At 41.2% G+C, this 20,107-nt stretch overlaps 1 protein-coding gene across 1 annotated transcript in view; it reads right to left on the bottom strand.

Moving 5' to 3' along the window:
* LOC139266798 (matrilin-3-like) overlaps nt 1-12,974 on the bottom strand; it is a 47,988-nt gene extending 35,014 nt beyond the window's left edge. Inside the window, exons 1-2 of the mRNA XM_070884391.1 lie at nt 12,800-12,974; nt 2,714-3,283 (exon numbers count right to left, since the gene is read on the bottom strand). Coding sequence (XP_070740492.1) covers nt 2,714-3,283; nt 12,800-12,974 — 745 coding nt within the window. The remainder of the gene's footprint in view (nt 1-2,713; nt 3,284-12,799) is intronic.
* Between the last annotated feature and the right edge of the window lie 7,133 nt (nt 12,975-20,107).

The following is a 20,107-nucleotide window of genomic DNA, read 5'->3' as shown; positions in this document are numbered from 1 at the left end:
CCCCAATCCCACACTCCTGCCAGTGGTCGCTCAATACACTCATAATCACAATGCTCCACCTTCCCAGCCAATTGGAAAGTGAATAGACTCTTCATTACCTGATTGGATGATTCTTGACTGTACATCAAACAGCCTTTCTTCCACAGATATTTTTATAACTAATGGACAAAAGTGTTCAAAGAAAATTTTAAAAAGAACATTATTTTTATTGCCTCTTTGATGTTGCTCAGAGAAATGTCTTGGAGATTAATCTTTAATTTCTGAAGACTCTAGGACAATCCTGGAGAGTGGGCAACCATATCTTTCCTGCCTGTTGGCGCCATGCATTGCTGAGCGAGTTTATGACGTGGCGAGTCAGACACTGCGGCAGACCAATTTCACAAAATAGTCCTACTACAAGCATAGGACACTAATTTAAATATTATAAGGCTTTTTAATACTTCCGTTGCACGTCCTAGATCCTACAGAGCAGCCTTATCTAACGTGGTGGGCGGCACACTTAAGAAATAGGTGCAGGAGTAGGCCATTCGGCCCATCGAGCCTGCTCCGCCATTCAATAAGATCATAGCTGATCTTCTACCTCAACTCCACCTTTCCGCAATACCCCCATATCCCTTGATTCCCTTAATATTCAAAAATCTATTGAGCTCTGTCTTGAATATACTCAATGATTGAACATCCACAGCTCTCTGCGGTGGAAAATTCCAAAGATTCACAACCCTTTGAGTGAAGAAATTTCCCCTCATCTCAGTCCTAAATGGCCGAACCTTTATTCCGAGACTATGATCCCTAGTTCTAGACTCACCAGCCAGGCGAAACATTTTCTCAGCACCTATCCTGTCAAACCCCTTAAGAATTATATATGTTTCAATGAGATTACCTCTCAGTCTTCTAAATTCTAAGGAATATATACCTCGTCCCATCAATCTCTCCTTTTAGGACAAAGCCGCCATCCCAGGAATTAGTCTGGTTTTACTTCCTGTACTATGAATAGCAGTACAATTGTGCAAAAACAGATATCCCTACCAGATACTTCCAGCTCAGAATGAGTGCACACTCGCTGCCTGCCTTATTGGATCTTTAGGCGCCCATTTTATGCCTGTAAAACAAGCACTGCACAATAGAATTTCTAAGCCAATGTCTTTATGAATTATTTTGTTTTGAGATTGGATCATTTTTACTTAGAATGCTTAGAGCTGATCATATGGCATTGATTAGATGTTGACACAGGATAAATTGCCTTTATTTTTGAGTAGTTATTTGAAAATATAATTTGAAACATATTAGGATCTGAATCTGGAGTCAGGGCTCAATTGGACACCAGATAAAAGAGAAGTGAAACAGACTGGAGGAAGTCTTACTTCCCTTCACTTTATAGTCAATTCGGGTCTTAACACACGATTTACATTCCACCATTTCTGCATCGGTGCAAAACTGAAACTGCTTCCTATAACTCGAACTTTAAATTACATAACATTTAGCATTTCAGTAACATTTGCACCAAATAGCACCAATTAAAATAGATTAAAAATTACAGCACAGAAGGAGGCCATTCAGCCTGTCAAGCCTGTGCCGGCTCTTTGAATAGGTTGTCCAATTTAGTCCCACACCACAGCTTTTTCCCATAACTCTGCAAATTAACCCTCTCCAATTACTGTTTGAATGTTCCCATCAAATCTGCTTCTAGCACCCTTTCAGGTAGTACTTTCCAGATCTTAACAACCCTGTGTGTGAAGAAATGTTGCCAATAATTTTAAATCTGTGACCTCTGGTTACTGACCTCCTTGCCAGTGGAAATAGTTTCTCTCGTTTTGCTCTATCAAAACCCCTTATCATTTTGAATACCTCTATTAGGTTACCCCTTAACCTTCTCTGCTCTAAGGAGAACAATCCCAGCTTCTCCACATAACTGAAGTCTCTCTTCTCTGGTATCATCCTGGTAAAATTCCTCTGTTCCCTCTACAAGGCCTTGACATCCTTCCTAAAGTGTGGTGGCCAATGTGCATAAACGGTGCTTCTACCGTTTCCAGTGAAGTTATGGTGACAGAGTGGGAACAGCTCCAAGGAAATTCAGGAGTACGTTTAAAAAGAACAGCATAAATTAGTATTTTATATTTATATTTTGAAACTGAAAAATAAATTACTATTTTAATATTTCATGAGTTGACCACACTTGAGTTTAGTAAGTTTAGTAATGGTATTGTTTATGCAATTCATTATCTTTTTTGGTTCCATCTGTTGAGTTTTGTATCCATAAAGAAATCTATTCAAAGTGTGAATTGGGTGTGTATATTTTTGTGAAAGAGACAACCCTCTAACTTCACCCATTAACTCAATTTTTCAGATTTCTGTGGCTCTTCTGCCAGTGGATGGATGAGCAGGAGAACCGCCATGGAAGTTCATCCCCAATGTCTTATCAATTCTATTTATCCTGAGATGGATTTGTTGGCTAATTATGTATTTTTTCCCATTTGTTGGATTTTTCTTTGATTTGAAATTGGTGCTTTTAAAATGATTTGTTATTTTTTCTGAATAACTCTCCCTTTCTTTGATGCTTTCTTTCTTTCATTCAGCCAATGTGAACTAACATTCTGGAAAGCAAAACTTGCAAATTACTACAGGCAATAAAGGATCCTGTAAAAGTACCGTACAATATTAGATTTGTTCACTTAATTTGCATCTCCATATTTTAGTGGCTCCAGCGATAGCTTACCACAAAATGTCTCCATGAACCTAGAAGTCAGCTTCTCGATCACACCATATGTCTCCACATAGAAGACATGATCATCCAATGGTTCACTGGCCATTAGTTTGAGAGACTGTATGTCAGCCCTGTCCACCCCAACAGCATAGATCTCAATACCAGCTGCCCGAGCCCTTGCAGCTATTTCTGCCACCTGGTCCTGGGGCCTCCCATCTGTCACAATGATGGCTACTTTGGAGATACCAAGGTCCTCAGGTCTTGCTCCCGCAGTCTCCAGGAAAGCCTTGTCCATAGCACTCTCAATGGCCAAACCTGTCATAGTACCGGTTGAAAGGGGTTCAATTCGAGAAACTGCCAGCTTCATGTCTTCCTTGTTAGTGTATGTTTTGAGCATGAACTCTATCTTCACAGAGCTTGCGTAGTTGATAATTGCCACTCGGGTACTGTCAGGTCCGACATCCAATGTGTCAATCATATCTGCTAGGAAAACTTTCACCTTCTCAAACTCCTGGGGTCGGACACTACGGGAGCTATCAATGATAAAAAGCAGATCGTGGGGTTGACTTTTACATTGTGATTCTGTGAAAGGAACAAATAAGAACATTGAAAATGCAGTGTAATTAACCATTCAAAATATAATTTTTGTACATTTATGAAAACATTACATTCTTATATATTTTATATAAAACTAGCAAATTGTCTGAGGCACCGTGTACATTCAGTTGATAAATATTTTAAAAAGTTATATATAAGATGGCAACAGACTTCAGAACCACGCTCCACAAAGCCACCTATTGGCCAGAGTCTGCAACTACATTGTGACATTTGTCCTAGAAAAATTGAATATGGCAAAATATTAACATAGCAATTGGTACTTGTAAAATTTGATAGAAAAGTGTGACCAAAATCGCAACAACAGAAAGTATGATTTTTGGACAGGAAGTGCAATTTTAAATTTTTTTTTTAGATATATTCCCCCTTTTGTTCCTCCTTCCTGATGCTCGCTGTATTGAAATCATGAGTCATCGCACTGTCTCTTACTATAACTCATTATTTTCCAGGACTTTAAAATTGTGGACTGATTACCTTCCTCAGTCTTCCCTTCCTCCTCCAATGTATAGGCTTTAAAAATTCAAACTTGCTACAGGGTTATTACTAAATGGCTACTTCTTGATCTACTTCATCTTCTTTCCTACTTTTTTAACCCTGATGATGTCCTGCACGATGGGGTTCCTCGTATTAAAACAAAACAAATTGTATATCTATAAATTAATTGTAAATCTATCATTAAAAGCTTATGGTGAACCTGCCATATTGCACACTGTTCCAGTAGTCACATGAAAAGGTAACATTTTTGCTGCTGGAATGCTTGAGCCTCCTTATGGAAATGATACTTGACAGGAAACTTTATCTAATGAGTTTTAAGAACAAAGGAATATAAGAAATAGGAGCAGGAATAGGCCATTTGGCCCTTCAAGCCTGCTCCGCCATTCAATAAGATCGTGGCTGATCTTCTACCTCAATTTAGGTGTGGTCAGACCAAAAGAGTATATAAGAATGCCTAAGAAAGGTTTACAGTGCATCTGTGTAAACGCACAAAACATGGTAAACAAGTTTGGTGAGCTGTAGGTGCAAATAACCACATGGGAATATGATGTTGTGGCGATAATGGAGACTTGGCTCAAAAAATGATTGGGTTTTAAATATTCATGGATATAAGCTGTTCAGGAAAGATAGGGAAGGAAAGAAAGGAGGTGGTGTGGCAGTATTGGTTAAGGAGAATGTTACAGTGCTGGAGAGACAGGATGTCCTGGAGGGGTCAAGGACAGAATCTATTTGGTTAGAGTTAAGAAACAACAGAGGTGCCATTACACTATTTGGTGTATTCTATAAGCCACCAACCATTGAGAAAGATATAGAGGAGCAAATTTGCAGGGAAATTACAGAGAGGTGCAAGAACACTACAGTAGTAATAATGGGAGACTTTAATTATTCTAATATAGAGTGGGATAATAATAGTGTAAAGGGCAGAGAGGAGGAAGAATTTCTGAAGTGTGTTCAAGAGAACTTTCTTGATCAGTACAGTTCCAACGAGGAGGAGGCATTGCTGGATCTGGTTCTGAGAATTAAGGTGGGTAAAGTGGAGCAAGTGTCAGTAGGGGAACATTTAGGAAATTGTGATCATAGTATCATAATGTTTAGATTAGCTATGGAAAAGAAAAGGGAGTAATCTAGAGTAAAAGTACTTAATTGAAGGAAGGCAAATTTCAGTGGGTTGAGAACAGATCTGACCCGGGTAACGTGGAATTAAAGATTGGCAGGTAAAACTGTAATTGAACAATGGGCTGCCTTTAAAGCGTACAGTCGAGGTACATTCCCACTAAGGGGAAAGGTAGGGCAACTGCCACCAGAGCTCCCTGGATAACGAAAGAGATAGAGAGTAAGATGAAACAGAAAAAGAGTGCAAATTACATATGTCAGGTTGAAAATACAAATGAGAATCAGGCTGAATATAGAAAGTTCAGAGGGGAAGTGAAAAAGAAACTAAGAGGCAAAGAGAGAGTATGGGAATAGACTGACAGCTAACATAAAAGGTAATTCAAAAGTCTTCTATAGGCATATAAATAGTAAACAGGTAGCAAGAGAAGGGATGGGGCCTATCAGTGACCAAAAAGGAGACCTATGCATGGAGGCAGAGGGCATGGCTGAGGTACTAAATGAGTACTTTGCATCTGTCTTCACCAAGGAAGAAGATGCTGCCAAAGTCATAGTGAAAGAGGAGGTAATGGAGATACTGGATGAGATAAAAATTGATAAAGAGGAGGAACTAGAAAGGCTGTCTGTACTTAAAGTTAATATGTCACCAGGACCGAATGGGATGCATAAGGATAAACCCAGCAACTACAGGCCAGTCAGTTTAACCTCAGTAGTGGGGGAGATTTTAGAAATGATAATCAGGGACAAAGTTAACAGGCACTTGGACAAGTGTGAATGAATTAAGGAAAGCCAGCATGGATTTTTTTAAAGGCAAATCATGTTTAACTAACATGATTGAGTTTTTTGCTGAGGTAACAAAGAGGGTTGATGAGGGCAATGCGGTTGACGTGGTGTACACGGACTTCCAAAAGGCATTTGATAAAGTGCCACATAATAGGCTTGTCAGCGAAGTTGAAGCCCATGGAATAAAGGGGCAGTGGCAGCATGGATACGAAATTGGCTATGTGACAGGAAACAGAGAGTAATGGTGAATGGTTGTTTTTCGGACTGAGGGAAGGTATACAGTGGTGTTCCCCAGGGGTTGGTACTAGGACCACTGCTTTGCTTGATATATATTAATGATTTGGGTGTACAGGGCACAATTTTTAAATTTGCAGATGACACAAAACTTGGAAGTATAATGAACAATGAGGAGGATAGTGATAGACTTCAATAAGACATAGGCAGGCTAGTGAAATAGGCGGACACATGACAGATGAAATTTAATGCAGAAAAGTACAAACTGATACATTTTGGTAGGAAGAATGAGGAGAGGCAATGTAAACTAAAGGGTACAATCCTAAAGGGGGTGTATGAACAGGGAAACCTGGGGGTATATGTGCAAAAGTTATTGAAGGTGGCTCGGCAGGTTGAGAAAGCGGATAAAAAAAGCATATGGGATCCTGGGCTTCATAAATAGAGACATGGAGTAGAAAAGCAAGGAAGTTATGATGAACCTTTGTAAAACACTGGTTTGGCCTCAACTGGAGTATTATGTCCAATTTTGGGCACTGCAAATTTGGAATGAAGTGAAGGCCTTAGAGAGGCTACAGAAAGGATTTACGAGAATTATTCCAGGGATGAGGAACTTCAGTTACGTTGATAGACTGGAGAAGCTGGGGTTGTTCTCCTTAGAGCAGAGAAGGTTGAGAGGAGATTTGATAGAGATTTGTTCAAAATCATGAGGGGTCTAGACAGAGAAGATAGAGAGAAACTGTTCCCATTGGTGGAAGGTTCGAGAACCAATGGATACAGTTTTAAAGTGATTGGCAAAACAACCAAAGGCGACATAAAGAAAACTTTTTTTACGCAGCGAATAGTTAGGATCTTGAATGTACTGCCTGAAAGGGTGGTGGAGGCAGACTCACCCTTAAATCGTAATTTCAAGAGTTGCCCGTACTACCCAATATTTAATCATATGATCGCATAACCAGGGGAGGTGTGGGTAGAGTATAACAATAATAACCATCTCAGGTGGATGGCACACTGGTAGTCTGAAGTGACACAACAGGTTACTTACTGGGACTTAAGGGACTTATTGTCCCTTATTATTGTGGAAAACAGTACGGATAGTTTGCTCCATGAACACATCAATTTCCCCTTTGTAAGTAAGATTCTAAACCTGTGTGAACTCACTTAATTTTAAAGCATAGTGCTTAAACAAAACCTATTCATAAATTCTTTCTGTGGAGGAATTGTAACAAAAATGTGGCAGAGACCGTGAAGAGATGTGTAAATGCAAATGACGATTTTGAATTCCGTGCACTTCAGTGGGAGCCAATTGAGGTTGGTGAAGATAGGGTGATGGATGCAGTCTTGTTGCGGGACATTATGTGAGGTAGAGTTCACTGTTGGCATGCAGGTACAGCAAGCGGTGAAGGCGGCAAATGGCATGTTGGCCTTCATAGCTAGGGGATTTGAGTGTAGGAGCAGGGAGGTCTTACTGCAGTTGTACAGGGCCTTGGTGAGGCCTCACCTGGAATATTGTGTTCAGTTTTGGTCTCCTAATCTGAGGAAGGACGTTCTTGCTATTGAGGGAGTGCAGCAAAGGTTCACCAGACTGATTCTCGGGATGGCAGGACTGACATATGAGGAGAGACTGGATCAACTGAGCATGTATTCACAGGTGTTTAGAAAGATGAGAGACGATCTCATAGAAACATATAAAATTCTGACGGGACTGGACAGGTTAGATGCAGGAAGAATGTTCCCGATGTTGGGGAAGTCCAGAACCAGGGGTCACAGTCTAAGGATAAGGGGTAAGTCATTTTAGGACCGAGATGAGGAGAAACTTCTTCACTCAGTGAGTTGTTAACCCGTGGAATTCTCTACCGCAGAGAATTGTTGATGCCAGTTCATTGGATATATTCAAGAGGGAGTTGGATATGGCCCTTAAGGCTAAAGGGATCAAGGGGTATGGAGAGAAAGTAGGAAAGGGGTACTGAGGGAATGATCCGCCATGATCTTATTGAATGGTGGTGCAGGCTCGCAGGACCGAATGGCCTTCTCCTGCACCTATTTTTTATGTTTCTATGTTAGGAGTTTGGTATTGAAAATACAAAACTACAGAAAAACAATCCTCACCTCTGTATAGTAACCATCAGATCTCAAAGTGATGATATGTCAAGTGGTTGGTATGAAAGAGGAAAAGAAAAGTATGATCATCTTCTGTTTCAGAAGTAGTCAAATTGGTTTGTTGAATTTTTAAAAAGTGAAGACATATCACAGTCTCATTTCAATTTTGGTGTACACATTATAAGGATAGAAAATATGGCCATATAAAATGTCACTGGACCAGATTTTGCTGTGACAATAATGGTGAGGCGATCAGCGCTTGCCATTATTACAGGGTAAATCTGATAGCAAAATCTAGCGTCCGTACATATACAGTTAAACAAAAGTCCAGAAGTTGCTGTCGGAGATACCTTGCTCCGCCACAATCTTTATTTTTTTTCTGTACATGATTTAAATCTAATTTATATTTCCTGCTTTATACTTCCTGGTTTAGATTGTGTGAGCCCCAGTGAATATTCTTCAATCTGAATGGTTGATGAGCCTCACTGTTTCTTGTCCTGTCCATAGACACCACAGATCCTCTGGAGTTGATGCCCCATGACAGGACGTCTCCATTCTAAAGCCTGTCAGATCTTTGTAGGAACCTGTCTGTGAGGTGAACAGTGAGTGCTGTTCCTTCGCTGCTAACAGGAAAATTCGGGCCAGAAAAAGAGAAACGTCAGGGGGCCGAAACTGCCCCTTTCTATAAAGCCTCTGGAAGCCTGAAAGCAGCAGCCACGGGTTGTAGCGTAATGGCCAACAAGTCACCGCATAGGGGCTGCCTTTTTGAAAATTGCTCTTCCTCAGGTTTGGAGCAGCCATTTTCCCGCCGCGGCATGCACACGCTGAACCCCTTACCGACTGCCAGAGACCCCTTCCTGAAATTGCCCCTCTGGAAAATGCCCCTTTTCTGGAATTGCCCCGTGGAAGCAGCCCTGCCGCCGGTACACTCTTTGTGGCTTGGTGGCCACTAGTGGTCATTTTAATAGAGAGAAAGGGAGCGATTGGCAGTTAAACAAATAAATACAATGCAACAGAGGAAATCAAAAATGAGAGATGTGCAAATAGACATACAAGCAGATTAATGTTCACAATGTGCTGATACTTTTTGTGCAGTTCCTTGTTGACTTTCATGTGCACACAGAACATGAATCAAAAATTGCAACAGGCAATTTGTTTCCATATTTCCTCGGCTTTCTCGCATATGAGAGAGGGTGAAAAAGTAAGGAAATACAGGAAAATACAAGGGAAACGTTTAGTCTATGGGAAAATATGAGAGTATCGTGGTGCACCAGTTTCTTTGCTATTCAAGCTTTATATCATCTGCCAACAAGGCAGTCAAATTTTGGCTTTCTTCTGTTATTAATATCCAGTTTTATTGCCTGAATTTTGAACCAAGTCAAAAGAAGAGAACTCTACAACTATTATGACCATGACAATAATGGTAATTTTTTAAAAACTTCATGAAATAAGAGGCCACACATTGCTTGGATAATAGGATTCTAAATGGGGTATAGGAGCAGAGGGTTCTTGGGGTACAGATACACAAATCACTAAAAGTAGTGAAGCAGGTTAATAAGGCCATAAAAGCATTGTTGTTCATTTCTAGAAATAGAGAATTGAAAAGCAGAGAGATTATGTTAATCTTGAATCGAACCTTGGTTAGACCACACTTGGAGTACTGTGAGCAGTTCTGGTCTCCATATTATAAAAAAAGGATGAAGAGGAACTAGAGAAGGTGCAAAAAAGATTCACAAGGATGATACCAGATTGAGAGGATATATTTATCAGGAAATATTGAACAGGCTGGGGCTCCTTTCTCTAGAAAAGAGAAGGCTGAAGGGTAACCTGATTGAGGTCTTTAAGGTAAGGGCCCAGAAATCACGGTTGGCTGCTTCCCACGGGAGATTGAATGAAAAACTTAAAAAGATGCGCACCTACCTGTTCCTGCTGCACCCACACGAGGCCTCCACTGACTGCGCATCGCAGTGCGTGCACATCAGGATGTGCGCAGGGCTGGAGCTGCAGTCACATGGCTCTGGGCATCGAATCAGGTAAAGTATGTTCTCTTTCATAATAATGGGAACAAGTTGGAGTTTCTATTATTATGAATGAGAACCCCCTCCCAAACACACAAAACTCTAATAAAAAATAGAAAAAAGTTAAAGTTATTTATGTATTATAAAAAATATATATTTTTCCAATTTTTTAAAAAGATTTTTAAATTATGGTTTAAAATAAACTTACCGTAGTGGGGAGGGTTTTTAACAATAAAATGTGTTTTTATGATTTTTTTTTAATTATTTGTATTTTAAAACTCTTGTGCCTGTAAAAATAGGCTATGCACCTGCTTTTATCGGGCGCAGGATTTTTCAGGACATTTGCTGGGCAAGATATGGGTAAGTACCGCAATCTTGCCCTTGCAAATGTCCTCACTCCTGAGATGCAGGGGATCTGTCAAGCTGGAGCATGACAGATTAGAAAAGCCAGTTTTCAGCACATGCGGATTCTGCAATGAAAACCGGCTTTTGCAATGCCTTCCTGGGTCCGTACGGACCCGGGAGGCCGGAATTTCGGGGCCAATGAAAGGGTTTAATTGGGTAAACATAGAAAAAATGTTTCCACTTGTGGGGAGTTCAAAATTAGAGGTCATAAACAATGTTCCTCATAGCTTTTGGGGGGTGCGCGGCCCCTTTAAGGGGTTGCACGGCCCATTCACAGTTCCGCGCATGCGCAAACTTTAACTTTGAAAAGCCAATCCCGGGCTGCATGGGACCAGCAGAGAGCTTATCCAGAATGTTGGTCATAAATATAAAATAGTCACTAATAAATCCAATAGAAAATTTCTTTACCCAAAGATTGGTAAGAATGTGGAACACTCCACAAGGAATAGTTTGGGCAAATAACATCGGTGCATTTAAGGGAAAACTCGATAAGCAAATGAGGGGGAAAGGAGGGGGTATGGTGATGGGGTGAGATGAAGAGGGGTGGGGAGGAGGCTCGTGTGGAGCATAAACACCGTGTGCTGTAGACGCTATGCAATTACAACAATGACTATGTAATTAACCTGACAGGATTGATCAATTTTACACACGAAAATTGTATTTGCCCCGCTAGCAGAATTTTAATGATCTAGCAAAGCACACTGTTAAAAATATGTTTTTTAAGGCCAATTTAACCTATGTGTTATTGACGACGTTTTGTCATTTTGCACCAAGCAGAACAGTATCGGTGGCGTTTCCGAGAATTGTACACAATGAGCAATTATTAAACGGCGCAAACTCTGGAGCCAGTGGCACTTGGCCCACTGCAATATACAAACGAAATTCTGCTTTCTGGCCACTGGCTGCCGTTTAGTGTGTGTTTTTTAATGGATTATTTCTAAACCTTGTTTGCAATTTAAGAGGTTGACAGTGCAACAGCGGGAGTTACATCGCCACCAATGTGCACCAACCGGCATTATAAGAACCAAGGGTTCCAGGATCTAGGAAGCAGTATACCGGACACTGGCAGTGGCGCGGTGCACAGGATACCAAAACGCACACTGTTAACTCGGCTCATAGGTTATCCGGAAAATAATTGCTCCTCTGTAACTCTCACACGGAGTATCACGAGGCTGTAGCTGGGAGTTTGGGATTTTAAGAGTGCTGTAATTTACCCCTGTTTGACATCAGAAACGAATTTCAGAAGCGATGCAGAAAACGGCTACCCCAAGGACAACTTCACAGAGTGTTGCAAGGATAACCCAGCTTTTCGATTACAATATCCAGCTGTGTGGGAAATAATTTAGCATAGCTATCATTTGCTCCTTTAAAAATGCAGGCTCTGCTTAATCAATCTGATCAAGAAAATGTTAAGTTTAACGTATAAGGAATGTATAGATCTCGAGAACTACATTGCGATGCCCAGACGCGACGTGGCTCTTTTATTTGACCGAATAAATTATAGTTTACTGACGCAGACACAATATTGATCGAAACAGGGATCCATAATTCAGTCTTGGATAGCAAGACCTCTCAAGTGGAAATGAAAATGAATAAGAAGTGACAGAGAAAAGAGAATACAATACCACAATGATGTGAAGCACAGATTGTGCACGTTTGACGTGATACTGAACTATTTGCCGCCAGGTTAAGACCTAAATTCCCAACAAATCCGTTGCAATTAAACACTTTGCTGCCTGATTCTTTGCATTCTGTTGTGTTCTGATATGCATTGATCATTGTTAAATAGACATATTATGCATATTAAATAAGTCATATTATTTGACCTGATAGATGCACAGCTATAAATGTGATTGCTGATAAATTATTAAAAAGATGCAATGGAAGTCAAATGTGTTACGGTTACAGTTATAAAATTGCTCAATAAGAAATATAGATGGAAATAAGTGAAATTCACGATAATTTTAAATTTGTTTCAGTGTCGAATTGAAATCATATTTATTTCTCACAAGAGATACTTGTAGCCCTGTTTGTGACAAAATGGGGAAACTAAGCAAGTTAAAATTATTTAACTTTATTTCTCGAGGTTATTAATTGTTTTTTTCCGGAGATCTATTTGCCAAACAGATAACTACCGTTATTTGCAAATAAATCTCAACAAACATTTTACAAAAGTTGCCATCATTAACTAAGTCAAACGAAAATAACCATGTTCAAACGATAGGAATCGAAATAAGAAACCATCTGTATAACATAGATGACTTTTTTCAATCAAGGAAATGGTGCTATTGTTTCTACGCACAGGTAGAAGAGGGAAGCTTTCCATTATTGTCTGATGTACCTTGTGCAATGTTACTGCGCTGTGGAAGAGCTCGGTTGGTGTATCTGACGGTCGGTGGAAGCTGAATCCTCTGGTTCTGGACTCTCGGTACTCTGTGATAACGGTAATTAAATCCACGAACTTGGACGATGAGCACAAGGGCACAGCAGAGAACGCCGCTCCACAACAGCTTCATGATGTATGTCTCCCCCTTTTCTCACCGTCTTTCTCTTTCTCACGAGTATCCGAGAGTTTTGCAGTTCACTTGGAGATTGCAGCCAGTCTGAGTAAACTTAAAGCTCCCAGTCTGGGCCACGTGTGAAATACTGAACCAATCACCAATAAACCTTCTAAAGACGAGAGCTATGCATTCTGAGCACGATCGACTTTACCGTTCTTGAGACTGGGCTGGTGGTCCTGCCTCCTCGAACCATTGGCAAGCTCTTGACAAGAACTAAGGGCTAGTGTGTCGGTGTGGAAGGCGGTGGGTGGGGGTCTTGCTGTGTGGGAGACAGTGGGTGGGGGTCTTGCTGTGTGGGAGATGGTGGGTGGGGGTCTTGCTGTGTGGGAGATGGTGGGTGGGGGTCTTGCTGTGTGGGAGATGGTGGGTGGGGGTCTTGCTGTGTGGGAGACGGTGGGTGGGGATCTGGACGTTAAGAATGTACATTTAGTTTAAAGCTGTTCAGTTCTCTTTATTGTTTCAAATCTAAAAATAAAGATAACTTTAATTACATCGGTGGAACTAATACAAATATTACCATTCTATATCAGTTGAACGTTTTTCAAGTCATTTTGAAAGTCATTACAAGACTTATATGGGGTATATATAGCTTTTGAGGCAAAAATAACCATAAAAAAAGGAAGAAGCAGATCCCTGTCATATTTCCTAACTTTCAATGTTCAAATAATGAAGATTTTTCCGAATAGAATGATTTATGTAACCGTGTGTGTTTGTGACACCGGTGCTCTGTGTGTATGTGGCTGTTCATGTGAATGTGTGTGAGGACTGTGGTATATGCGTGTTTTTGTGACTATGCATCTGTGTTTAAATCCAGTTTCAAAATTGTGTTTGAGCGCAAAATATGCATACTTGCCATGTAGCAATAGATAAGAGTTTTAAGTACTTTATTTTGGTTTGGAACGATCTTGCAAGTACGAATGGAATTCAAACCCGACTCGCCAGTTGATTAACTGCATTTTTGAATGATGTGTTCAACTGAATGATCTGACTAGCTTTCAAAAGAAGCCGCAACAAAAAAAGGTTATATAAGTAACACCCCTACGGCCTGTTTCATTAAAATAGTTGCAGCAGTATAATTGTCTGGTGATTAAGTAGATCAGCCAATTGTGCTGTTCATTGACATTTTTATATCGAGATTTGTTTAAACCAAGTGCGTCAGTTTTGTATACAGATCATAAATTCTGGAATTCTGAGGTCTGGATTATTTTTCCATCAAGCTTTCCTTATGGAACAAATACTGGATAGCACAGGTGTAGAGTTTGTGAAGTTGGCTGCATTCGGAAAAAGCATGAAAGGGACTCCATCTCCACAAAAAGCTGCTAAATCATTTTTTTTTGCTTGGGAAGGGGAACAGACAAATGTTTCTTTCATCACAGTGACACACCATGTAAATGACAGCGATGCATTTCTACAGAAATTACCTCATTGCATTTTGGTTTGCAAACAAAAATAGTTTGCTCAAGCCTTTTTCTTGATGGTAGTGCCTGAAACTATGTGGCTATACTGCACTTTCAGGGCCAATGTCAGACAGATTTTCAATGTGCAGCATTTGTGGCCCATCAGCTTTTTTCAACCGGTAGGAAACACATCTACAATATAAGAAGCCTGTGATTCATACTCTGTGCCTGCATGGAGCTCCATCACTTTTCATAGAATCATAGAATGGTTACAGCACAGAAGACGACCATTTGGCCCATTGAGCCTGTGCCAACTCTCAGCTAGTCCCACTCCCCTGGCCCTTTCCCTGTAGCCCTGCAATTATTTTTCCCTTCAGATACTTATCCAACTCCCTTTTGAAAAATAAGATTGAGTCTGCCTCCACCACCCTTTCAGGCAGTGCATTCCAGATCTTAGTCACTCGCTGCATAAAAAACATGTTTTCTTATGTCGCCTTTGGTTCCTTTGTCAATCATCTTTAATCTGTATCCTCTGGTTCTCGACCCTTCTGCCAATGGGAACAGATTCTATCTACTATGTCCAGACCCCTCATGATTTTGAACATCTCTATCAGATCTCCTCTCAATCTTCTCTGCTCCAAGGAGAACAACCCCAGCTTCTCCAGTCTATCAACATAACTGAAGTCCCTCATTCCTGGAATCATTCTCGTAAATCTTTTCTGCACCTTCTCTAAAGCCGACACATCCTTCCTAAAGTGTGGTGCCCAGAATTGGACACAGTACTCCATTTGGGGCTGAATCAGTGTTTTATGCAGGTTCATCATAATATCCACACTTTTGTACTCAGGATTCAGGTGAGCAGAAACCTAGAAGCTCAAAAAACAAGGTGAAGGCAATAGAGCAAGATAGCATTGGGGGAAATGAAAACCAGAGCATGACAGGAAGGGACAGAATCTATAAACATAAAAGTGTATCAGAAACTGCGGCTATAGCAGGAGAAAATGGTAAGAAAACACATTTAAAAGCAATTTATCTGAATTCGTAACAAATTAGATGAGCTGTCGGCTCAAATAGTTACAAATGGGTATGATCTGGTAGCCATAACAGAGACATGGTTGCAAGGTGACCAAGACTGGGAACTAAACATTCCGGGGTACTTGACAATTCGGAAGGACAGACAGAAAGGAAAAGGAGGTGGGGTAACTCTGTTGATGAAGGATGGAATCATTGCAATAGTGAGAAACGATATTGGCTCAAATGATCAGGATGTTGAAACAGTTTGGGTGGAGATAAAGAATAATAAGGAGAAAAAGTCACTGTGGGCTTGGTCTGTAGGCCTCCTAACAGTAGCAACTCTGTTGGTCAGAGTATAAACCAAGAAATAGTGGGAGCTTGTAAAAAGGGAACAGCAATAATCATGGGTGATTTTAACTTCCATATTGATTGGACAAATCAAATTGGTCAGGGTAGCCTTGAGGAAGAGTTCATAGAGTGTATAAGGGACAGGTTTCTTGAGTACTGGAACCAACTAGGAGGCAGGCTATCTTAGATCTGATCCTGTGTAATGAGACAGGATTAATAAACAATCTCCTAGTAAAGGATCCTCTTGGAATGAATGATCATAGCATGGTTGAATTTCAAATTCAGATGGAGGGCAAGAAAGTTGGATCTCAAAGCAGCGTACTAAGCTTAAATAAAGGAGACTATGAAGGTATGAGGACAGAGTTGGCTAAAGTGAACTGAGAAAATACATTAAAGTGTAGGACGGTTGATCAACAGTGGTGTACATTTAAAGAAATATTTCACAACATAGAAACATAGAAACATAGAAAATAGGTGCAGGAGCAGGCCATTCAGCCCTTCTAGCCTGCACCGCCATTCAATGAGTTCATGGCTGAACATGAAACTTCAGTACCCCCTTCCTGCTTTCTCGCCATAACCCTTGATCCCCTGAGTAGTAAGGACTTAATCTAACTCCCTTTTGAATATATTTAGTGAATTGGCCTCAACTACTTTCTGTGGTAGAGAATTCCACAGGTTCACCACTCTCTGGGTGAAGAAGTTTCTCCTCATCTCGGTCCTAAATGGCTTACCCCTTATCCTCAGACTGTGACCCCTGGTTCTGGACTTCCCCAACATTGGGAACATTCTTCCTGCATCTAACCTGTCTAAACCCGTCAGAATTTTAAACGTTTCTATGAGGTCCCCTCTCATTCTTCTGAACTCCAGTGAATACAAGCCCAGTTGATCCAGTCTTTCTTGATAGGTCAGTCCCGCCATCCCGGGAATCAGTCTGGTGAATCTTCGCTGCACTCCCTCAATAGCAAGAATGTCCTTCCTCAAGTTAGGAGACCAAAACTGTACACAATACTCTAGGTGTGGCCTCACCAAGGCCCTGTACAACTGTAGCAACACCTCCCTGCCCCTGTATTCAAATCCCCTCGCTATGAAGGCCAACATGCCATTTGCTTTCTTAACCGCCTGCTGTACCTGCATGCTAACCTTCAATGACTGATGTACCATGACACCCAGGTCTCGTTGCACCTTCCCTTTTCCTAATCTGTCACCATTCAGATAATAGTCTGTCTCTCTGTTTTTACCACCAAAGTGGATAACCTCACATTTATCCACATTATACTTCATCTGCCATGCATTTGCCCACTCACCTAACCTATCCAAGTCACTCTGCAGCCTAATAGCATCCTCCTCGCAGCTCACACTACCACCCAACTTAGTGTCATCCGCAAATTTAGAGATACTGCATTTAATCCCCTCGTCTAAATCATTAATGTACAATGTAAACAGCTGGGGCCCCAGCACAGAATCTTGCGGCACCCCACTAGTCACTGCCTGCCATTCTGAAAAGTACCCGTTTACTCCTACTCTTTGCTTCCTGTCTGACAACCAGTTCTCAATCCACGTCAGCACACTACCCCCAATCCCATGTGCTTTAACTTTGCACATTAATCTCTTGTGTGGGACCTTGTCGAAAGCCTTCTGAAAGTCCAAATATACCACATCAACTGGTTCTCCTTTGTCCACTTTACTGGAAACATCCTCAAAAAATTCCAGAAGATTTGTCAAGCATGATTTCCCTTTCACAAATCCATGCTGACTTGGACCTATCATGTCACCATTTTCCAGATGCACTGTTATGACATCCTTAATAATTGATTCCATCATTTTACCCACTACTGAGGTCAGACTGACCGGTCTATAATTCCCTGTTTTCTCTCTCCCTCCTTTTTTAAAAAGTGGGGTTACATTGGCTACCCTCCACTCCATAGGAACTGATCCAGAGTCAATGGAATGTTGGAAAATGACTGTCAATGCATCCGCTATTTCCAAGGCCACCTCCTTAAGTACTCTGGGATGCAGTCCATCAAGCCCTGGGGATTTATCGGCCTTCAATCCCATCAATTTCCCCAACACAATTTCCCGACTAATAAAGATTTCCCTCAGTTCCCCCTCCTTACTAGACCCTCTGACCCCTTTTATATCCGGAAGGTTGTTTGTATCCTCCTTAGTGAATACCGAACCAAAGTACTTGTTCAATTGGTCTGCCATTTCTTTGTTCCCCGTTATGACTTCCCCTGATTCTGACTGCAGGGGACCTACGTTTGTCTTTACTAACCTTTTTCTATTTACATACCTATAGAAACTTTTGCAATCCACCTTAATGTTCCCTGCAAGCTTCTTCTCGTACTCCATTTTCCCTGCCCTAATCAAACCCTTTGTCCTCCTCTGCTGAGTTCTAAATTTCTCCCAGTCCCCAGGTTCGCTGCTATTTCTGGCCAATTTGTATGCCACTTCCTTGGCTTTAATACTATCCCTGATTTCCCTAGATAGCCACGGTTGAGCCACCTTCCCTTTTTTATTTTTACGCCAGACAGGAATGTACAATTGTTGTAATTCATCCATGCGGTCTCTAAATGTCTGCCATTGCCCATCCACAGTCAACCCCCTAAGTATCATTCGCCAATCTATCCTAGCCAATTCACGCCTCATACCTTCAAAGTTACCCTTCTTTAAGTTCTGGACCATGGTCTCTGAATTTACTGTTTCATTCTCCATCCTAATGCAGAAATCCACCATATTATGGTCACTCTTCCCCAAGGTGCCTCGCACAATGAGATTGCTAATTAATCCTCTCTCATTACACAACACCCAGTCTAAGATGGCCTCCCCCCTAGTTGGTTCCTCAACATATTGGTCTAGAAAACCATCCCTTATGCACTCCAGGAAATCCTCCTCCACCGTATTGCTTCCAGTTTGGCTAGCCCAATCTATGTGCATATTAAAGTCACCCATTATAACTGCTACACCTTTATTGCATGCACCCCTAATTTCCTGTTTGATGCCCTCCCCAACATCCCTATTACTGTCAAGAAAAATATATTCCAGTGAGTAGGAAAGGGTGTAAAAGAAAAGATAGCCATCCGTGGCTAACTAAAGAAATAAAGGATGGTATCGACAAAACTAGTGGGAGGACAGAAGGTTGGGAAGCTTTTAAAACACAGTAAAGAATGACTAAAAAAATGATTAAGAAAGGGAAGATAGACTATGAAAGTAAACGAGCACAAAATATTAAAAAAGATAGCAAGCGTTTCTACAGGTATATAAAAAGGAAAAGAGTGGTGTAAGTGGTTTCCCTTAGGTGTTTTTGAAGCACCCCCACTTTACAATAGTTCTAACGCTGGGGGTGATTATTGTACTGAACAGATGAATGAATCAGGGTTGGGTAACTTGGTCCGAGTACCGGCAATGCTTTTATTAAAGTTAAAACACACACCTGCATCCAGTAAAACCACACACACCCTGGTGTGTAAAACAAACAAACGCAGTACAATACACAGTCTGGCCCATCTAAACAGACCCCTAACGCAAAGTATCGACGTCTAAAACACCCCTGCTCGGATCCAAAATTGCACCACTAAATCTGTCCAACAGAAATGTGCGTATGCATATGATCCTTGCAAAAACCTCCGCACTAAAACCTCTAAAGCTTGGTTGGGAACACGACATCCTTTCACACTATGCAGCAGTCTTAAAGGTGTGTGGGCTGGGATAAATGCTCACCAATTACCCCTCTGGCTTACTCGCTGCTTCTCCCGATGAGGCGTATCTTCTGGGTCCGTACCAAACTGTGGTATTCAAGTCCAGTCTCAAGATCAGCCTCCCAGTCGAAGTAGCCAGGCTCTCTTGGCTCGTAGATGGTGGTTTCTTCTCTCCATTCCAGATGGAGTGCTCGGTCCTTGTGCGTTGCAAGCAGGCGTAGAAGAGGGGAGAGAGAGAGATGGCTTCCAACTGCCGTTCTCTTATACCTGCAAGACTGCTTAAAATCCAACTGTCCTTCCCGCCTGAGGCTGTCCAACTGAAAAGCAAGTCATATCTCCAGCCTGTCTCTTTGTTACTCGGGCTCTTCCTATGGATCTCATTCCAAAAAGTCTGGGTGGCCACATCGTTTCCTTTGTCTTTCGATGGCCTGAAACATCGGCCACTTTACTTAATGGGTCTCACTGATGGGTTCCCATTCCATGACAAAAGGTGCCCAATTAACCATGATGTTCCTGCTTTCAGCCATTCTCATTCCTGCCCAGCTAATGTGTATTCAAGTTAAAACATGTTTGGACTTGCCCAGGTTAGCTCTTCTGCTGTACAGTGAATGTGTCCCAGCAAAGTTCAAAACTT

This window comes from Pristiophorus japonicus, chromosome 7 (genome assembly GCF_044704955.1).
Source record: "Pristiophorus japonicus isolate sPriJap1 chromosome 7, sPriJap1.hap1, whole genome shotgun sequence".
Classification (NCBI taxonomy): Eukaryota; Metazoa; Chordata; class Chondrichthyes; family Pristiophoridae; genus Pristiophorus; species Pristiophorus japonicus.
Note: the sequence above shows the minus strand (reverse complement) of the source record. Positions and strands in the feature narration are given on the sequence as shown.